At 34.0% G+C, this 22878-nt stretch overlaps 1 protein-coding gene across 4 annotated transcripts; it reads left to right on the forward strand.

Moving 5' to 3' along the window:
- The first annotated feature begins 4872 nt into the window (after positions 1-4872).
- Positions 4873-21580, forward strand: LOC106058685 (1-acyl-sn-glycerol-3-phosphate acyltransferase delta-like). 4 transcript variants are annotated; one of them, XR_008778563.1, is made up of 10 exons: positions 4873-5037; positions 7250-7445; positions 10657-10826; positions 11412-11579; positions 11819-11972; positions 12220-12325; positions 13161-13239; positions 16843-17041; positions 17480-20937; positions 20988-21580. XR_008778563.1 is itself a non-coding variant. In XM_013216147.2 (9 exons), the coding sequence occupies exons 2-9, from the start codon at positions 7268-7270 to the stop codon at positions 17578-17580; spliced, it is 1155 nt and encodes a 384-aa protein (XP_013071601.2). In that variant the 5' UTR covers positions 4873-5037; positions 7250-7267; the 3' UTR covers positions 17581-21580. The 4 variants fall into 4 exon arrangements, 1 of the variants encoding a protein (XP_013071601.2); XR_008778564.1 differs by having other exon boundaries at positions 17480-20587; positions 20713-21580; XR_008778565.1 differs by having other exon boundaries at positions 17480-20012; positions 20063-21580.
- The last annotated feature ends 1298 nt before the right edge of the window (positions 21581-22878 follow it).

Consider the following 22878-nt stretch of genomic DNA (forward strand, 5'->3'; position numbering starts at 1 on the left):
TTCCCCTTTCAGGGGCCGCTAAAAAGAGAAAGAGAGAGGAAAAAAAGAACTTGTTGAATATGAAGAAGGAAAGCAGTGGAAAAGCTGCGTTCTTTTCTCTTCAGAAAATTTGTCAAAATATTCACATTTTAAATTTAAATGAGTAGAAATGAATACAAGAAATTAAAATGAAATATTTAGCCCTACGACTATTTAGCCCACGACCCTACGTCATATTATAAGAACATAAGAACATTATTTAGAGTGATCTGGAATTAAAAAGGCACTTCATTATTCTTTTTTCTTGATAGTTACACAAAAAGCGAGGCAACATATAAGATTGAACATGTTTGTCATTGAAAGAGATTCTATCTAATGCAAACTGAGAGAAATGGAGAAAAACGGCGCCCCAACATTCCAACAGACTAGGGCAGCGTTTCTCAAACTGTGGTCCGCGGCCTCCCAGGGACAGCAAAACGACCGAAGGGGGTCCGCAGAAAAAAGAAAATGGTATACAATTAAAATAATTTCTTCACTTAAAGCTACTTTATCCTGTAGGATAATTTGAATTGAATGTCTTATTACGTACTATTTTATGACGACCTAAACCAAAGATTTGAAAACATTCTTCACTTGGATAGTCCTGACTGGCTATTGAACGCTTTTGCGCGTGGACATACTAAAATCCCAATTACAGATGAATCCATACTAATGCAGGAGCAGCTTATTGAACAAAAAGATACATAAACGAGGAACTGAAACCATTGTGTAAACAAGGATACCACAATGTCTGTTTACATAAAACATATTCCAAATTTAAAGCTTATATGTCTACCAAGCGGTGGTTCTCTCAAGCCTTCTATATGGATCTAAGACGTGGGTATTATACAGAAAGCAACTAAGACTACTTGAACGCTTTCACCAAAGATGCTTTCGCTCCATCATTGACATACAGTGGCAAGACCGCACTACAAACAGCGATGTCCTTGCGAACACCGGTATGTACAGTATAGAGGGAATTGTTATGGTCCGGCAGTTATGCTGGGCAGGGCACGTATCCCGTATTTGGGACGAACGTTTGCCAGAAGCAGTCTTTTTTGGTGAGCTAAAAGGTGGTAGTTCACAGCTGACGCTGCGTAGCCACGGAAAATACTGCATTCCTCCTTAATCTTCGGACTCGAAGACAATCCTTATTATTATTAGTAGTAGTAGTAAAAAAAAGTTATTGACTGCTTTGAAGTCTTTTTATTTGGTACAACGTGAATTCTTTGCCGTAATGACCCTTATCATAAATAAAAGAAACCAACTCGAAATTTAAGTTCATTTAGCCGGGCATAAATAGACTAATCAAATCACATCAGCCTAATTTATTTTTTAATTTAATTTTTTTTTTAAAGTTATAATCTACGCAGTGATTTTTCATATACATTTATTTATACTATAAAGTAGAATGTAACGTGTATGTATGTTCCTTATAGAAATCAAAATCGCTTGACCAACATGTCGACTTAAGGCGAATACCAAATTCAAATATGACTGCATCCGAGACCTGCTGTTGATGTTGGCCTCATCAATGTAACAAAAGACAGCGAAGTGCTACACTAACCTACTCCAAATAAAATAGACACAGAAACAGACATTCTCATAAACTATAGCAACTGTAAAAGAAAAGTTTGTCTACTTGAGAAGTAGGCCTACATCAGTAATTGTCCACCTAGCTGACCAACTAGACTTCCGTGTTGCACGTGCTAGTGCCGCCTTTGGCAGACTTCAAGAACAATTATTTTGGGGAAAAATATTTCTATAGATAAACGGTAGCTTAAAAAATGTTTGTTAAATTTTAACGGAAAATCATGAAGCTTATTTTAATTCCAACAATTTTAGTTATCTCGAAAAAGTAAAAATAACCTACATATAGGCGCCCTAATTCTTTATAAAAGCAAATCGGATTTAATTTACTAAGAAATAATTTTACTGCATTAAGTCTGTGTATATGTTTATGAACTGTAGAGCATGTGTCTAGTCTAGGACATTGTATAATCAAATAGAACAAAAAGGACGGGGCGGGGAGGGTGTTATGTAATTTCAAGCAGCTGTCATTCCCAAAATTTACCAGGCCCTAATATTTATCACTCAGGGATCACGTGACACTGCTAAGTTTTTTTTTTCCACTTACACATATATCTAGGTTTATACTAGGTTGACCCAAGTAATCCCAAGTAACCCCCCCCCTCGCAAAAAAAAAATTATATGTATTTATGTGTGTGTGTGTACATAATCTTTATTACATTCTGACCCTTCATTCTTTCGGAAGACGTTTATTGTGCCCTAGAATAGGTTCTTCCATGAGTTAGTGGAAAAATTGTAGATTCCCCGACATTACTAGCAAAGGGATCTGGGGGAGCGCTAGATGCTCCCTCAGCGCGGGGCGAAGCCCCGCCGCCAAGCACTATTTCTGATATTGAAAGCCAACAAAATGCATATTCTGAGGTATCTACACTGCATTTTCCTGCTATTAAAAAGTTTTATTTCAAAAACCTAATGTGCTATTCTTACTGACTTAGACCCTCCCACGCCGTTCGGAGCATTTGACGTCAAGCTGTTTCCATAAAAATCTGTCACTGGTAATGTCTGAAGCTTCTTTCCACCTACCATGAGGACCTCCATGAATGAGTGGCGTCAAGTTGTACTAGAATATCATTGCAACTCTTCATATGCGTAATTCATTTTGTCGGAGAACATGTCCCGCAAACCCCATGCGTCGTTCTCTCACAATCTTACTAAGGGGTCGACTCCCATTTCGGCATAGGATTTCCTTGATTTAGACCCGATCTCTATAACTGACTCCTAAAATCTGTCTTAGCCATCTTTGTTGAGCTACATTTAGTGTTTTTCGATTTTGGTAGATGACTATTCACTGCAGTTTATTAATGGAGCCCTGCCACTGGTAAAAATGTGTAACCTCTCTTGAAAACGCTCTTGGAATTAAGTGACTGTAGTTTGATTTAGATTTTATATCGAAAAGAGAAGTTTTATCGTCAAAATCTTCTGTTGGGGGTTTTCCACCTCAAAATGCTCTGTAGAAGGATCTTAGACTCAAAACCATCTGAAGGGGGTTTTAAACTTTAAAAAAAGCCATCTGTAGAAGAAGGGTTTAAACTCAAAACCCCCGATTGGCTTGGCTACGCTAAAATAATTTTAGTGTGTAATTTGCTTTTTTTTTATATTGGAGATGTATTTTTAGCACCAAACCCCTCTGAATGGGGGTTTAAACTCAAAACCCCTTTCGTCAACGCTCATAGCATTTTGAGTGCGTAATTTGCTTTTTTTCTTACACTGAAGATGTATTTTTTATCCTCAAACCCCCCTGGCGGGGGGTTTAAACTCAAAACCCCTTTGACTACGCTCATAGATTTTAGAGTGAGTAATTTTCTTTTATTTATATTGAAGAGGTACTTTTAGCTTCCAACTCCACTGGAGGGGAGTTTAAACTCCAAACCCCTTAGACTACACTCATAACATTTTTAGTGTATAATTTGCTTTGTTTTTATTATTGAAGAGGTATTTTTTTTACCTTCAAACCCCGCTGAAGTGGGGTTTAAACTCAAAACTGAGTCAAAACCCATTTAGCTACGCTCATAACATTTTGAGTGCGTAATTAGCTTTTTTTTATATTAAAGAGGGGGTTTATCGTAAATTTTAGACGGGGTTTTAAAATCAAAATCTTCCTTAACTGTGCTCTTGGAATTAGTGGATTTTCGTTTGCATTTTTGTTTTTGTTTTGTTTTATAGAAGAGGGGGAGTTTACTGCAAAAACCCCAGGTAGGGGGTTTAAAACTCAAAACCCCTGGTAGGGGGTTTTAAACTCAAACCCCTAGAAGGGGTTTTTAAACTCGAACCCCTCTGGTAGGGGTTTTAAACTCGAACCCCCTGGTAGGGGTTTTTAAGCTCGAACCCCCCTGGTAGGGGTTTTTAAAGTCGAACCCCCCTTGTAGGGGGTTTTAAACTCAAAACTCCCTGGTAGGGGGTTTTAAATTAAAAACCAATTTGGTTGTGCTGGGGCAAGTGATGGTTTAGTATTAAAATCTCACCTAAAATAAACAAAATCAAAGCAAAAAATCAATCACTAAATTCCGACTCCCCCCCCCCTTCGGGGGGGGGGATTTCATTTCGGGGGGGGGGGGGGTGAACCCCAAACCCCCCCCTGGCTACGCTCATGATATATATATGTATATGTTATAAGAGGACAGTTTTTTTTTTTTTTTTTTTTAGTTTTTTTTTTTTAAATTAAATTTGTATTTTACTAAAGAATTACGTATTTCCCAGGGACTCGCGTAGTAGGCCTACGTAGGTCTAATCATCTTTTTTTTTTTGAAGTAACGTCTGTATTTATAAGATAATATAATTGAAAAATTCACTTCTTTTAAATTTAATTTGTCTACATTAAATTAGTATCTAGAAATCTATAATAGTTGATTAGATTCTACAATCTATAAGACAATAAGTTATAGCTAGGCCTATTGGTGATTTATACAAAAATTCAAAAAATAAAATTCTAAATTTTTCTTTTTGCTCCAGACCTATCTAGAATCTAGATCTATATATATAGATGTAGGTAAGAGTCTAATCGAGAATATTCTACATTTGGTTCAATGGGGTCTTACTTGACTGCAATGAGTATATAGGACTACGATTTGTATGATATAGGACTACGATTTGTATGATATCAAATGACCCAGTGAAGAGTAGACATAAATTGATTTAGAATCATAGACCTATGTATATATAGGTCTGTGTCTAGAATCCATCTATAATAGATCTCATCTAGTCGTGTGATCAACTCGACCAGGTCTCTTTTCCAGCAGTAATTCGTTTTTTTGATTAAAGGTCATGTTGATATAATTTAGCATGGCTTGTTCAAGTTGTACCACTAGACTAGATCTATCTTTACATTGGTGACTTTGTTTTAGACCTGGATCTAGATCTAGACTCTACATCTAGATCTAGATCTAATTATTTAAAGAAAAAAGAAGACAAAAGCCCTACCTATTGGCTGGTGTAAGTTTTGAAGTTAACAAACTCAGTCGACTGGACTTGTCAGAAGACTGACTTGACTGAGACTGAGCCTCGACTGAGGCCTGAGGTTACTGAGGTAGATTCTAAGACAAGACTGTAGACTAGTGTAGACGTCTAGTAACTAAGGACTAAGACTAAGTCGTCTGAGTCACAGTGAGTCTGAGAATCATAATGATGACATAATGATAATTCCTGGTCAGACACTGAGTTGACTGAGACAGTGACACTGATTGACTGACACTTGGACTTGACTTGAGTTTGAGTCTTGACTGACTTGAGAGACAGTAGAGTCTAGAGACTTAGAGAGTGACTGTGTGAGTCAGTGTGACACTATCACTAGGTCACTAGGTAGTAGATCTGATTTTTTAGATCTAGAATAAATAATCTCTAGAGATTTATTAGAATTCATTAGATTTTAGATAAAGACATTCATTTTCATTAGATCAAGATTCTAGATATATTATTTAGTTAGACTAAGACTTAGTCTTAGGACTAGGTCACTTCGGACTGTCACTTAGACTTGACTCTGGACTTTAGCTAATCTAGAATAATCTAAAAATCTTAAAAGTTAAAGGGATACTCTGATGGTTTTTCAAATTTGAGTTATTGACATACATATTTAAATTCTGCGTAAAAAGTTGTAATAGTAAACATTTTACCATTTTGTATTTAAATGCTTAGATTACTTAGAAACATTTAATTTAATAAATTAGTCTGTAAATTCTTGACATCTAAAAAAAAAAGGGTTCTTTGAGATTTTGTTTTTAGCTCAGTCAAATGTCACATCCCTCAACAATACTGAAAGAGAAACAATTGTATCGCTTCATTCTTACAGTAGCTGTTAGGCTTAGTGACAGCCTAGTCCAGAGCTATGGTACAGTTATATATATTTAGAGAGAGATCTAAAAGCATTAGGATATAACCAACTCGAGAAAAAAAAGTAACATTTTCATCTCAGCCTCTCCTTGTCCTAAAAAGTAAATAGATCGTGTGTCTGACTGATTCTAACAAACTGCCTTTGTAAGGTTAGTCTAGACTGTGTGTAGTGTGTCATGACAAGACAACCAAGCAATAGTGTTTGTTGTATGTTGAGTGGTCAGGCAAGAAAATACGCACTGCTGTGGTTAGTCATGCATGTAAATCTACTTTCAACAATCTTTTTTTTTTCTTTACTTACAAGATCTAGATCTAGCTGCATAGACGAAGATATATTTCATTTACGAGAATGTACACTTTACTGTTTGGTCTCCAGTTATACAATATAAGTCAATAGATTAAATTAATAGGTTATTGTGATGTCACATAGAAACCTGGTGAAAATCTGATCGTTTTGGATGCGCAGGAAAATTACACCAGAAAAACATCAATTACTAGGTTATTATTGCAAATTAAAAAAAAAAAAATCTAATACATTCATTATTTGTAAATTAAAACACATATATATATAAAAAATTGTCAAAACCATCAGAGTTTCCCTTTAAAGTAAAACTGATCTAGATTCTAGCCTAATTTAAAAAAAATTTTTTTTACAGTCACAGTGACACTAAGTCTGACTGAATAGATCTACAAATACACTACTAGATTTAACTAAATTTAAATCTAGTATTCTAGTCTAGATCTAAATTATTCTAAATCTATTTAGACTATATTATAATTATAATATTATTTAATTATTATTATTATATATATTTAAATATAGACTTAGAGTCCTAGAGTCTAGAGTACATGTATATTATATACGCTAGACTCCAGAGATATACTGCTATTTATTCTAGATCTAAAAAATTATGATCTGATCTCGTATTTATTATAATATAAGATCTAATAATCTAGATAATAGTACTACTAGTTTTATTAATCTAGATCTAGAGTCTAGGTCCAGTAGGTCTATAGTTTAGAGAGTCATTAACTAAATAAACCATAGATGATAAAGTCTAATCTAAGAGAGCTAGAGTAGAATCACAGACGAATCTAGATTATCTTGATTAGATCTAGTCAATCTAGATCTTGGAAAATTAAAAACTTAAGATTCTATAATGACTATTAGATCTAGTATGTATATCTATACTATAATATATATATATATATTTTATTATATTTTATAAGAGACTCTATATTATATATATCAGTTATTTTAATTGTTGTTTAATTTTTCTTTAACTTTTAATACAATAAAAAAATCATACCCTTGCAGATCTTCAAAACATTAACAATGGGGCTGATACAGCAGCTGAAAGGAACTCTTGTGTCACAACTTCTTTTAGGTTACATTTTTGTAATGTCTGGACTAGCAGTCACTTTCCTGATGCTTTGCAGCTGTGTGATATGGCCTTTCAACAGACATTTATACAGAAAAATTAATGTACACTTGGCGTATGCTCATTGGTCACGTAAGAATGCCATCCTTTTTTTTTTTACAATTTTGCTACCATATTATTATATTGATCCAACTATTGGACTATGGTGATATTGAAGTTTTTGTTTGTTTTGCTCTGTTCCAAAAAAACACACATTTTCTTTGTTAAAGTAATAAACATTTAATTTTTTTAAGAGCATATAATATATATACTTCCTAATGACATAGGGGTGTATGGGGTATCTAGGAGGGGTAGTACCTCTAGTGGACAGGCAGTCGTACCCTCTTACCCACGTACCCACATCTGGAAAGGTGTCTTAGGCAAATTTGGGATAGGTCAGTGCAACAGCAACGGTTTATTACTACTCCAGACCTGTGCTGAACACAAGCTGCTCATATCGAACACAATATTCAGTCTTCCAATGAGAAAGCGAACTTCCTGGATGCATCCCCGCTCAAGACACTGGCACCTCATAGATTACTTCATCACCAGACAATCTGACCGTCAGGACATTCGTGTCACCAAATCTTGCTGTGGTGCAGAGTGTGGAACAGACCACCGCCTTATCATCACAAAACTAAACATTCGTATCCAACCAAAGAGACGTCCGCAAAAATCAAAACCCCTAAAAAGGCTAAACACGGCCAGCTTAGCAGATGACAAAACTGAAAAGTCGCTTGCAGATGCAATAGAGAACTGCCTCAAGTCCACCGTTTTAACTGAATCAAATGTAGATAAAAGCTGGGAATGCTTCAAAGAAGCTATCTATAGCACAGCATTAAACATACTCGGTCCTATGGAGAGAAAGCATCAGGACTGGTTTGATGAAAACAGTACTGAGATCAGAAAACTATCAGACGAAAAGCACAAGCTCCACAAATTGTGTCTGAACAACCCAAACTCCCAGTCCACTAAAGATGCATTCACTAACATTCGCAAAAATGTGCAAAAACAGCTACGCCAAATGCAAGATACCTGGCTTAGAAAGAAAGTGGAAACAATACAGGAATTTGCTGACAAGCACGATATGAAGAACTTCTACCATGCCATAAACGAAATCTATGGACCCACAAAGTCAGGCTCATCCCTCTATTAAATGCTGATGGGACAATCCTATTGACAGATAAGGAAGAAATCCTAAAACGCTGGGCAGAGCACTTCGAAAAGGTTCTCAATACACCTTCCATCATAAATGAAGCGGCCATAGACAGGCTACAGCAAGTACCAATAAATGAAAAAATGGATGACCCCCCTACGCTAAAGGAAACCGATCTTGCCATTCAACAGCTCGCAAGCGGAAAAGCCTCAGGAGCTGACTCCATTCCCGCAGAGGTCTACAAAAAAGATGGATTAGCCCTGATTGAAAGACTTCATAAGCTCTTCTTAATTATGTGGGAAAAAGAGTCAATACCACAAGACTTTAAAGATGCCAAAATTGTTCATTTATACAAGCGAAAAGGAAACCGCCAGATCTGCGACAACCACAGAGGAATATCTCTTCTCTCTATTGCTGGGAAAATCCTTGCACGCATCCTACTAAATCGGCTCATGCAACACATAGATTATGGTCTACTACCAGAAAGCCAGTGCGGCTTCAGAAAAGAGCGTGGAACCATTGACATGATCTTTGCAGCAAGGCAGCTCCAGGAAAAATGCCAAGAACAAAATGCTGACCTGTTCTCAATATATGTCGACTTAACAAAGGCATTCGACACTGTTAGCAGAGAAGGACTCTGGAAGATCATGTCAAAGTATGGCTGTCCACAAAAATTCATAACCATGGTGAGACTATTTCATGATGGCATGAAGGCTCGTGTCCAAGAAAGTGGAGAACCATCAGAGCCCTTTGAAGTATCAAACGGGGTAAAACAAGGCTTTGTCCTAGCACCTACACTGTTCAGTATCATGTTCTCCGCTATGCTGACAGATGCATTCACAAATAGAGAAAACAACGGGATAAATATATCATACAGATTTGATGGTGGCCTATTCAACCCGAGGCGGCTTAAAGCAAAATAAAAAACAAATGCAGCAGTAATCAGAGACTTGCTATTTGCTGACGACTGTGCCCTAAATGCCTGCTCTGAAAACGATCTGCAGAGCATCGTCAGTGACTTCTCAAGAGCATGCTCAGACTTTGGCCTTACCATCAATACGAACAAGACTGAAGTCTTATATCTACCTGCTCCTGGGAAAGCCTACTCGGATCCAAGCATTACTATAAATGGACAGGATATAAACGCAGTGGACAAATTCACATATCTTGGCAGCACACTCTCCAGAAATGGAAAAATCGATAGTGAAATCGACCTGCGTATCGCCAAGGCCAGTGCATCCTATGGCAGACTGTCTACAAATGTCTGGAACAGACGTGGTATCACCACAAACACCAAGCTAGGGGTCTATAGAGCCGTCGTCCTCCCTACATTGCTCTATGCCTCAGAAACATGGACAGTGTACAGTAAACATGCAAAGAAACTAAACCATTTCCACATGACATGTCTGAGAAAAATACTAAATGTCAAATGGCAAGACAAAATACCAGATACAGAAGTCCTTCGAAGAGCGTGTCTGCAAAGCATCCACACAATCCTGATGCAGTCCCAGCTGCGATGGGCAGGTCACGTCTACAGAATGGAAGACCACTGCATCCCTAAACGGTTCTTGTATGGCCAACTAAACGAAGGAAAGCGCTCACAAGGTGGGCAAAGAAAGCGCTTCAGGGACACCCTCAAAGCTTCTCTGAAGGCGTTCAGCATAGACCCTGGCACCTGGGAGACAGAGGCACATGACAGAGCATCATGGTGTTGCGCTGTGAAAACTGGCACAGATGTTGCTGAGAAAAAAAGAACAACGCTGGCAGAAGAAAAACGCCAGAAAAGAAAAGCAAGACACTAGCTCCAGCTGGAATAACCTGCCCACTGTGCGGCCAAACATTCCGGGCTCACATAGGTCTCACCAGCCACATGAGGAGGCATAAAACCCCAGTGCAAAGCCCTCAGCCCCCTGGATGACAAAGTGGTCATCATCGAACCACGATGGATGAACTATATAATGACATAATTTGCTCAATGGCAAAAGGTTACTCTCCCCCCCCCCCCCCCCAAATGTTATTTTAAAAACTGTTATATTTCTTTGAGGAATTGTAAACTAATAGTAAATTTTGGATGAATGTTTTCTCTAAAACAAATTAAACTGAATATTCTAAGTTGAAAAAGCTTGAAGTTTAACTGTGTACTTTCAGAGTTCACATTCCTTGGTCAGTGGTGGGCTGGCTGTAAAGTTATCCTCTATGCTTCTGATGAAGATGTCAAGTATATTGGTAAAGAACATATTCTGACCATCATGAACCACAAGTTTGACATTGATTGGTTGATGGCATGGATTCTTGCAGAGAGGCTGCAGATGTTAGGGGTAAATAGGTCTTACAGAATTTATCTTTAATTTCAGATGTTTGGTATTGTGTCAGGCAAGTCTTTATTTCATTGTGTTACTTCTCTGACAATCTCTGATATCAATCGCTGTATATAAAAGCCCAAAATTTTGTCCTGCTTTTTACCTTTCTCGTATTGACAGTGTGTGTTTTGCACTCATTTGGGGCATGATTAAAACACAATTATTTAAATTTCTGAATAATGTATTTATGTTCCTTCCTCTAGCTAAACACAATTTTAAATGTAAGATAATGCTTACAAAAATAAAATAAATTGAGCAGTACAAATTGATAGCAGTTTCATATATATTATTAACTGAATATGCTAATGCAAATGATTTTAAACTTGTCTTCAAAAAATTCCTTAAAAAATTTTCCTTGACAAGCTTATGTTTTACTGGACATAAGAAAAATTACATTGACAATGATATGTTTTACTGGACATGAACAAAGTTCCCTTGACAAGCATATATTCATATAAAATAAATAAATCTTTGTGTAAAAAATACCACTTGACAAGCTTTATTTATTTGAGTTGTTGTTATTAGTTTTTGTTGTTTCTTCAGAACACAAAAATCTATGGGAAAGAGATTTTAAAATATGTTCCTCTGATTGGCTGGGCATGGTACTTCACCGAGAGCATTTTCCTCAAACGACAGTGGGACCATGACAAAAGAGTTATTGAGCATGATCTAAAACAAGCTACAGATTATCCTGAAGGATATTATGTTACTGTGAGTGCTACAAAGTTGTATCGCTACTCTCATCATTTCACATTCATAAATCTGGAAGTTTTCAGTTATTGTGTTTTCCTGTTAGAATGTTTAGATGCTACAGTAAAATTTTTAAAATGATTTTTTACCTCACTAATTCTTGTACTAAGTAATAAAATATATATATATATATAAATATACTCATTGTTTTAAATGTAATTATATTTTTGATAAAAAAAAAATCATTGTTTTGTACCCAGCTGTTGCTGTTCCCAGAGGGCACAAGATTCACTGAAGAAAAACAGAAAGCCAGTGAGGAGGTATGTAGAGCTAAAGGTTACCCAATCTTGAAGCATGTCTTATTGCCGAGGCCGAAGGGTTTTATCATCACAATTCACGGGCTGAGAGGCCAATGTAAGTTTCTTATAAAATAATTACAAATAAATAATTAATAAGTAGCTAGAAAGATAAAAGTCTGAACTTGTTGCTGCATTTTTCATATGGCCAGTAGATCTTTAGATTATAATTTGATAGTTATTACTTTGTGATCATCTTTCTCATTGACAATACTTTGTTAATAAATCATTAAATTTTTTTAAAAATTTGTTCTTTCCATTAACAATTTAGTTTCATGATGATTATTAGATTTGATAATCCTCAGTTCCAACTATTTTGAATTGTACTGTTGCTTTCTCAAAAAATGGACCAGCTCCAACTTTGATGAATATTCTTCAAGGAAAGCCGATGTTGGCACATTTTTATGCAGAGTGAGGAAAAACTTTTTATTATCACAAGGTTTTATTGAAGTTTTACTTAGAGCAGAATTTGAATTTTATATATGTAACATTTTCATTTTTAAATTTAATGGTTGTTACAGTTCTGAAATTGAAGCAAAATAAAAAAAAATCCTTTTTAAAAAAAAATAAACCATATCTAGGGAAAGAACTCTGCACTTACTCTCTCAGTAATGTTAAAGTTATTTCTCTTATTCTATATTAAATAAAATAATTAATTACCAATAATGGAATGACTAATGGTTAATTTTACAAAATTGGTTCATCTTTTGTTAGGTATAATAAATAATTGTTTAAAGTTTCAAACTTGATCCGAGAATGTGTGTTTAATTTTATAAAGGGACAAAACCCTACATATTTAGCTGTATCTGTGAAAACTGAAGGATTAATTTTCCTTAATGGTTTACAAAAAATAAATAGTTACCAGCAATTGATTAACTGATGGGTTAATTTTTTTATTTTGATTTTGTCTTGTCTATGCCAATAAATAATTGTGCAAAGTTTCAACTTGATCTGAGAATGGGTTTGGGAGAATAATGTTGTTTTTTTTTACCAGACAGAGTGAGTTGATATAAGCTTTGTAAAATAGTAGATAAATAGTTCATAGAACATCTGACAACCTGATTACATTCCAATCTGAACTGCTAGTTTTAGAATCTCACATTGAACATTTTAGGTCACATCACCTCTATGCTGCAAAAGCTTAGAAGAGTCTATTATTTAATGTGGTGTCTTTTTAAAGAAACATTATACATCTCAAAGCCAGACTTGTTTGATAATTTTTGAAAATGTATTTGTATTTGTGCAGGAGAATCCCATTAGACAGTGTTCCAATAGAGACAGATGAAGCTTGCGCTCAATGGCTTAGGGAGTTGTTCAAAAAGAAAGTGAGATACAACTTTATGAATTTTTTTTTTCATAATTTTAATTACCAAAAGAAATGTCCTAGACAGTTTCTTTTATCTAACTTTGATGTCATTGCAATGGCTTAATCAGCAGTCTTGAATCCAGACCTCAATTCAGAGATTCAGTATTGAACTAATAAATGAAGAAGAAGAACTAACAAATATTTTCAATTTATTTTGAAAGGTTTATTTCAAGTGAACTATTGTTAGGGCTGTTCTAGTATAAAATCAAGTATCAAAATTCTCTTCTATTTCAAAGCTACTTCTTGCTGTAGTTTGTTTTGTTAGGTTTACAAGTTTGTAGTCAAATAATATGAGCAAACATTTATCTATTTTATTTTATACTAGACATATGTTAACCACGACCTGCGGGTCTTTATTTGCGCATTACTTTCGATATAGTCATTGAGAGTGTTTTGTAAACAATTAAACGAAATAATAATGTAATAAGTAAAGCGAATGTGTCAATGTAAAAATAGTGTGAATGAAGCTATCAAATTAAAATAGCTAATAGGCTTGAATCCATTTTTTTTTCAAATTAAAACATTTGCTTGTAGGCCTACATATATTTGATTAAAATTTGAGATGAATAGACTAAATTTTGTATGTTCATGTGTATAAAGTATAAAGTAGATCTTGAGGTAGACATAGATCTAAATCTACACTAATCTAGAGTTAAAAATTGGCTTTTATAGAGTTCATTCTGTGCTCCGCAAGCGTGAACTTTTTTTCATGAATGAATATAGGCCTATCTCAACACGGCTACGCAGCTTTAGCGAACAGCGGACGAATGTATTAAAAATGCTTTAGAAAAACAAATTTGAATGTTAATTTGATTAAAATATGAAATGAATGGACAATAATTAGTATGTTTATGTGTAAAAGCATAAAACTATCTTTGCGAAAAGAAGTTTTATCATCTTAGAGTTCAATAAGAGTTTTAGACCTAGGCCTAGGAATAGACTCAGTAGAGAGATGTGTTAATGCGTAACCATTTGGTAATGTCTAATGAAATAATGTTCGCCATGAAATCTGTAGTCACAGATATCAGGAACTAATTAATGTAAAAAATGCTTTTGGATAATCTAGTGGATTGGATTTAGATGTATGTTAAACGTAGCTAATGATCCTTTCACGTTATTTCTCTTTCGCTACGGAAATAAAATTAGTTTTGCGAAAATGGGTTTACCCGAAGTCGACACATTCTTATCTATTAAAAACGAAAAGAGCGATAGCTTTGTTAAATGAATGGGATTATAAAGTGAACAATTAAACGAAATAATGTTTAGTACGCGATTCATGAATTAATATAGATCTAGGCCTATCTCAACTCGGCTTCGCAGCTTTCGTAAACGAATGTAGCTTTAGAAAACCAAATTTGAATGTTTATTTGATCAAAATATGAAATGAATGGACTTTAATTAATATGTTTATGTGTTAAAGTATAAAACTATCTGTGCGAAGAGAAGTTTTATCATCTTAGAGTTGAATTAGAGTTTTAGATCTAGGGATGGGATTATAAAGTAAACAATTAAACGAATTAATATTTAGTACGCGATTCATTAGGGAATTGTCTAATGAAAGAATGTTCGTCAGGAAATCTGCAATCACAGATATAAGGAACTAATTAATGTAAAAAATGCTTTTGAAACACAAAATTGATGGTTAATTTTATTATATAATGAAATCAATGGATCTTCTTTTGTCTTTTCATGTGTAAAAGTAAAAAACTATCTGCACAAAGTGTATTTCTTAAAATTAGATCTAGGTCTAAATCCTTTCTATCTTTTCTCATGTCAACATTGTAGACATGGCCTAGATCCATAAAATACTATAGCTGTAATAGAGTTGGACAACTTTATTTTTTTTAGGGTCTTAAGTTTGTTTTAGGGCTACAATACATACACTACGGTATAAGTTAGTACCCAAGGAACATTCCTGCCTAGTTTTATCAAGATTGGTCAAGCGGTTTTGATGTCTATAAGTAACATACATACATACATACACCTCACATTCTACTTTATAATATAGATATTTTATATATTAAAACTATTGTTTTTTTAGCAGTAACCATTTTTAAATTTAAATTTTCTACACCCAGTTTAGAAAAGTCTATTGCATTTCTTTCCTTCAATAGACAGATTCACAACAGCTGCTTTTAAAATTAATGTAAAGATTAAATGTTTATAAATTGGTTGAAAAGCTTAGAACTATGTAAATATTAAACTGTTGTAAATAATTTTTATCTTTTGTGATTATTAGCTCTTTATATTTGATCTAAAGCTGACTTTTAAAAATTGTAAATAGCTAATCTTATGCCTAAGTTTAAGCAGCCATTTTGTATGAGCAATATAGTAATGATTCTGTCATAGTTTGTCTTATAAAAGTAAGAGGCAAGGCTTGTGGGCTGACATTTGATATTGATCTCTTTGTGTCATTTGCAACTTGGCAGCAAATGAAAACTATTTGTGCCATTGGGCTATAACGTACTAATTGAGGTTGTCATTCATGTTTTTGTAGAAATGTCTGGAAATTCTTTTTAGAGAATAGAAACAAATTCCATAATTTTTAATTTCAGTTAGTAATTCTTATTTCATTCATTCTGGCAACAGATTTAACTGGTTGAAAATGTGTTCATTTTTCACCTTTAAAAATCTATTTTATTGTCTCCAACTTTTCCCACATTGCTGTATATGGACCATGGTTAAAACACATCCTATGTTGTGTTGGGCCCTAGTGAATTTCTAATTTAAACCCGGTGTATTTATAAAATAACCTGTTTAGAAAACTCAGAAAACTAATTAGGAAGCAAATGCTGACTAGAGATATCTGTCAGCGGGTTTTGCTCATGAAAATGAATGCTGCCTGTATGCAATGGTAGTGTGCTGTGGCCTGTACATGCTAAGATCTACTTAATCTACTTTGAATTATTATTATTATGATACCAGTTCTTTTTTTAATATTTGAAGGTTTGAACATTTTCTATCATTTTCCAATCCAAAATTGTCATTTTTCTTTAATATTGAATATATGCAGTTTTAGTACAATAATGTTTAGTCCATCTTTTAAAGATAGATCAGTGACTTCTGTGGCATTACTGTTTCTGTAAATCTGTCCTCCTGTCATGTATAGATCTCATCAACTTAAATTGCTTTTGAAAATGTGATCATGTTTGAAATAGGTGCTAGTTTAGTCTTCTAAAGTGTGCTCTTTTGTTTTAAAACTAAGCATGCTTAATTTGATATGTTCATACATATTCATTGGCCTCCTTCAGTCACATAGTAGCTATGGTCCACAATGTTGTCTTCTATACCTATTGAAAAACAAGAGGAAAGCTTCAGTTGGCACTATGCATTGTCTGAACAGTCATGTCTTTGCTTTACCCATCTCCCTGTTGTTTCCAATATTTTCATAGGTACAATAGCTACTTAGGATGGTCTGAAAGTGTGCACTAATTGCATTACCAATGAAAAATGTGTTGATGTTAGAATATTTAGATGCCCATAACTAAATCAATATATATTTATTTAATGTTTGATTCAAATAAAGCTCATTTGATGTTTTATTAACTGAATACATTTACAGGATGACATGTATGAAGAATTCCTTAATACTGAAACATTTCCTGGCCCAACACATAACATACCTAGACGTATCAATGACCTTCTGATGTGGAGTTTTTGGGCTGTAGTCACATGTGTTCCCTTGTTCTATTACCTTGGGAGCTTGTTTATAGCAGGAACTTTTACACAGCAAATCATTGCAATAGTAGTGGGAATAATATGTGAGTAACTATAGAAGTTAATGACATTCTAAATATCCTAGTTTAATTGAAGGCATTAATGTGGAAGCTGCAAATTTTTGTTATTGATCATGACATTTGTATAGAAAATCTTTCAATGTAATCTTGCTTCAGTTTTTGAAATACAATACAATTCCAAATTTAACTTGCCAGCGTTCACAGACACTAAAAGTCTCAGAGGCCTTGAAAGAAAAGGCCACAATTAGTTAAACAAAAATCCTTGCATGCACTTTACTAATATTGATACCAAGATTAGAGATGTAACTTCTTTTAGACTGTAGAGTTTGAAACAACAACTTTGAGCACATGAATTCCTCTATCCCCTTTTATGTTTATAGCTGTATTGTTTCATCATTTTTTTCAAATGTTTGGTTCATGCAATGTTTATTGTCATTCAATATGTTTCAATGTGAATTTCAGTGACATTTGTGGTGCGCTTAATGATTGGGGTGACAGAAATACATAAAGGATCAGAATATGGGAGATCTGTGAATACACTGGACAACAGGAAGTCAGAGTGAAGAAAACTTATCTCTTTTGATGTAGATTTATACCTTTTTTTTTCTTACTTAAAATGTAACTTCTGGAACATTTTTGTTCTGTTAAAATATTTTTTTTTCTATATTAAGTCTTTGATAATGTGAAATTATAAAGTTTATATGGTTTAGTGTTCAGAAACTCTTGACATCTTTTCAATCAGCCCCAGTCCTTTATTTAGAAGAGATAATTTTAAAGACTGTTTCAAAACTAAAGTAAAAGCCGACTTTAACAATAATAATTCTAACAACAAGATCCAGCTTTTTTGTCTAGTTTAACATTCAAGTGGGAAGCTGACAAAGATAATAGCTGATTCTTGGTTTAATGATGGCTGGTGACTAACAAGCTTTTTGAGTTATTATAAATTGAATTATTTTGTCTCAGCACTAGGGCATTATTGTAAATTAATATTGTTAAATGTAGTCTCAGGATTCAATCTAGAAGGAAAACCATTATCATTTACATCCCTTGCACTCCAGTTTGCAATGCATTTAAAATTGTTTGTAATAGTTATAAAAGACAATGTAGGGGAAACAAATTTGTCCTCTTTTTATTTATCCCAAGATTTTGTTGTAAACCCTTTGGTTGTATCAGTGCTCATTGGAAATGTCGGACCAATTTTGTTTGTTTTTTTTATTGTTTTTATATTAGTGATTGCTGTATATAGTTTTCTTTCTCAAGATTGTTACTCTATTTGAAGTCTTGACTTAGAATAAGAGTACATTAAAGCCAACAAAAACACTAGGATACTAGAGCATGGAAACAAACTCTCCTTACTCTCTTGCGTGACTACTATCAGTGGTTGTTGTTGAACTTCAGCTAATTGCCTTATTTTCTTGCATCTAAATGACAGCTATACTTGTGATGTTTGCTACTCTCTTTGGTTAGAGCACAGATTTGTTATACATATTTCATTGTTGTCAATTGTTTGCAGACACTGTTATCTCCCTTTCCATTGTGTTGTTGTACACTTTTTGTCTTTTTATTTTTTGTTAGCACTGTCTTGAACAAGCTTTAGATTGTCTAGACCTTGTGATTTCAATCTGTTCCTGTCAAATGAATTGAGCAGTTCAAGTATTGAGATTGGAACGTAGGGTAAAATGTGTCTACTTGATTATGAAATTTGAGACATTTTGATCATCTGTTGACTGAAAACATTTTTCTTTGGCAAGTAGTGGAAGTTATTGCTCATTTTTAGCCTTCAATCCAAAGATATTTTTTTTCTTTAAAATGTTATCTTTTGTTTTATAATAATTTTATTTCTGGACTTTGTGGTTAGGTTTAAGCCACAGGTTGACAAAATCCATGATTTTAATGTTGTATTGTACATTCTATTATGGCCAATACAATGATATATGTGTAAATAATATATAATATCCAAATGTGTATATATGTAAATGTACAGCTTGTAGTTTGGTGTAGTCTAGCTGTTCTGTTGTTGCTTTGAAATATGAGATTAGTTGATGTTATGAAGCAACACATCACATGAGATAACACATTTACAAAATGGCAGGAAGAATATTGTTTTTTTTTTTGTTTAAATGCAATTTAATATGAGTTTTGGTTGTTGTGTTGTTTAGGGTGAATTTTCTTTAACATACTTCAATCACTACAATCACTCATTCTTTTTGATTGTGTCATTGTTTCTTTTCTGAGAATGTTAGAGATGTGTTTCCATTGAAATGTTAGAGATGTGTTTCCATTGAAATGTTAGAGATGTGTTTCCATTGAAATGTTAGAGATGTGTTTCCATTGAAATGTTAGAGATGTGTTTCCATTGAAATGTTAGAGATGTGTTTCCATTGAAATCTTAGAAGTGTGTTTCCATTGAAATGTTAGAGATGTGTTTCCATTGAAATGTTAGAAGTGTGTTTCCATTGAAATGTTAGAAGTGTGTTTCCATTGAAATGTTAGAGATGTGTTTCCATTGAAATGTTAGAAGTGTGTTTCCATTGAAATGTTAGAAGTGTGTTTCCATTGAAATGTTAGAGGTGTGTTTCCATTGAAATGTTAGAGATGTGTTTCCATTGGAATGTTAGAAGTGTGTTTCCATTGAAATGTTAGAGATGTGTTTCCATTGAAATGTTAGAAGTGTGTTTCCATTGAAATGTTAGAAGTGTGTTTCCATTGAAATGTTAGAGGTGTGTTTCCATTGAAATGTTAGAGATGTGTTTCCATTGGAATGTTAGAAGGGTGTTTCCATTGAAATGTTAGAAGTGTGTTTCCATTGAAATGTTAGAAGTGTGTTTCCATTGAAATGTTAGAGGTGTGTTTCCATTGAAATGTTAGAGATGTGTTTCCATTGAAATGTTAGAAGTGTGTTTCCATTGAAATGTTAGAAGTGTGTTTCCATTGAAATGTTAGAGATGTGTTTCCATTGAAATGTTAGAGATGTGTTTCCATTGAAATGTTAGAAGTGTGTTTCCATTGAAATGTTAGAAGTGTGTTTCCATTGAAATGTTAGAGATGTGTTTCCATTGAAATGTTAGAAGTGTGTTTCCATTGAAATGTTAGAGATGTGTTTCCATTGAAATGTTAGAGATGTGTTTCCATTGAAATGTTAGAAGTATGTTTCCATTGAAATGTTAGAGATGTGTTTCCATTGAAATGTTAGAGATGTGTTTCCATTGAAATGTTAGAAGGGTGTTTCCATTGAAATGTTAGAAGTGTGTTTCCATTGAAATGTTAGAGATGTGTTTCCATTGAAATGTTAGAGATGTGTTTCCATTGGAATGTTAGAGATGTGTTTCCATTGAAATGTTAGAGATGTGTTTCCATTGAAATGTTAGAGATGTGTTTCCATTGAAATGTTAGAGATGTGTTTCCATTGGAATGTTAGAAGGGTGTTTCCATTGAAATGTTAGAAGTGTGTTTCCATTGAAATGTTAGAAGTGTGTTTCCATTGAAATGTTAGAGGTGTGTTTCCATTGAAATGTTAGAGATGTGTTTCCATTGAAATGTTAGAAGTGTGTTTCCATTGAAATGTTAGAAGTGTGTTTCCATTGAAATGTTAGAGATGTGTTTCCATTGAAATGTTAGAGATGTGTTTCCATTGAAATGTTAGAGATGTGTTTCCATTGAAATGTTAGAGATGTGTTTCCATTGAAATGTTAGAGATGTGTTTCCATTGAAATGTTAGAAGGGTGTTTCCATTGAAATGTTAGAGATGTGTTTCCATTGAAATGTTAGAGATGTGTTTCCATTGGAATGTTAGAAGTGTGTTTCCATTGAAATGTTAGAAGTGTGTTTCCATTGAAATGTTAGAGATGTGTTTCCATTGAAATGTTAGAGATGTGTTTCCATTGAAATGTTAGAAGTGTGTTTCCATTGAAATGTTAGAAGTGTGTTTCCATTGAAATGTTAGAGATGTGTTTCCATTGAAATGTTAGAGATGTGTTTCCATTGAAATGTTAGAAGTGTGTTTCCATTGAAATGTTAGAGATGTGTTTCCATTGAAATGTTAGAGATGTGTTTCCATTGAAATGTTAGAGATGTGTTTCCATTGGAATGTTAGAAGTGTGTTTCCATTGAAATGTTAGAAGTGTGTTTCCATTGAAATGTTAGAGATGTGTTTCCATTGAAATGTTAGAGATGTGTTTCCATTGGAATGTTAGAAGTGTGTTTCCATTGAAATGTTAGAGATGTGTTTCCATTGAAATGTTAGAGATGTGTTTCCATTGAAATGTTAGAGATGTGTTTCCATTGGAGTGCTAGAGATGTGTTTCCATTGGAATGCCTATAATTTATTGGAATATACTATTATTGTGTGCTGGCTAATATTTGGGTAACAAAATGTGCATTTTGCAATCTGTGGAAAACATTTGAGTACACGATTCAATCGTTTATTCTCTTAGGTTATTGCTTGTAGGTATTTTTAATAGTTTTTGTAATTCAATGTGAATGTTCTCTAAGGGGTAAAGTAACACCTGTGTGCACATTTTTTTTCATTCAAATTTTAAAATAAAATGTCATAAAAAAATAGCATTAACATAGTTGCCATTATTATTTTTTTTAATCTGAGGATTTGACCTCAAAAACATTCTTGAAATGATCTACAGCAGTGGTCTTCAACGGGGGCACTATCGCCCCCTTGGGGGCGTTTTCGAGATCTTGGGGGGCGCTGGGAGCCAAAGGGGCGGTAGAGGGGGCGCTGGGCATAAAGAAGAAACTAAGGTGCACTGAAACAAAACAAATTAAAAATTTCTTTAAAATTAAAGCTGGCAAACTATAAATAGACAAATTGTAGTTAGCTCTAATTTAGGAACAGAAAAAGCGTTAGAAATTGAGTTCGGGAATCCCATTTTCTATTTGTAGGCCTAAGTTCTTACTCTTTTGCTGTAATCGGAGGGTATCTTTTATCTACATATGTTTATATATTGATACGTAAATGTTAATTGTAAAAAACGTTAAAGCTAACATTCAAATAGAATAATTTAACCTTTTTTTAAACAAAATAAAATTGATAGTGTTGTTACGAAAACTCACTGGGGTTCCCGGTCACTTCATCCCCGGTCACTTCATTCCCGGTCATTTCATCCCCGGTCACTTCATCCCCGGTCATTTCATCCCCTGGTCATTTCATCCCCTGGTCACTTCATCCCCCGGTCATTTCATCCTCAATTAAATATTTTATATATAAATATGATTATGTAGAATGCTTTCTTTTTGACATTTAATGACATATTACTAATGCGTTTATAGTGTTTCCTCTTCCACTTTGTATTCTTAATGAGAAATCTATTATATGGTAAATCTGGATGTGTACTTATCTATAGCGTAATGATTAAAGGCCAAGGTGTAGTGCAAGTAGTGGGAATCTTTTGAGAGATAGAAGTGCGATTAGAATAATTATGACCGTGCCGCTGATAACTAACCATCAAAGGCCAAGGTGTGGTGCAAGTAGAGGAAATCTTTTGAGAGATAGAATTGCGATTAGAATAATTATGACCGTGCCGCTGATAACTAACCATCAAAGGCCAAGGTGTGGTGAAAGTACGACCATGTTTCACTTTATTTTATTTTTCAGTCGCTCTTTCCTGAAAATGGGCGAGTCATTTTTAGCCTTGAAATAAGGTTTTATTTTTTTCTAATAAAGGCGGACTTACTTTTAAACATTAAAGTTACAAATTGTGTTATAGGACTATTTCTATCGATATTTCATTTCTACAAGTAAATGTAAGTATGTATTTTGTTTATTGATATTCATTTTAGATATCGAAACTGGTGGGCCTATATTTATGTGAACATAAATGCCCATCATGATGAGTTTCCTATGTCCTTAA

The sequence above is a fragment of the Biomphalaria glabrata genome, chromosome 6 (assembly GCF_947242115.1).
Source record: "Biomphalaria glabrata chromosome 6, xgBioGlab47.1, whole genome shotgun sequence".
In the NCBI taxonomy this organism is placed as follows: domain Eukaryota; kingdom Metazoa; phylum Mollusca; class Gastropoda; family Planorbidae; genus Biomphalaria; species Biomphalaria glabrata.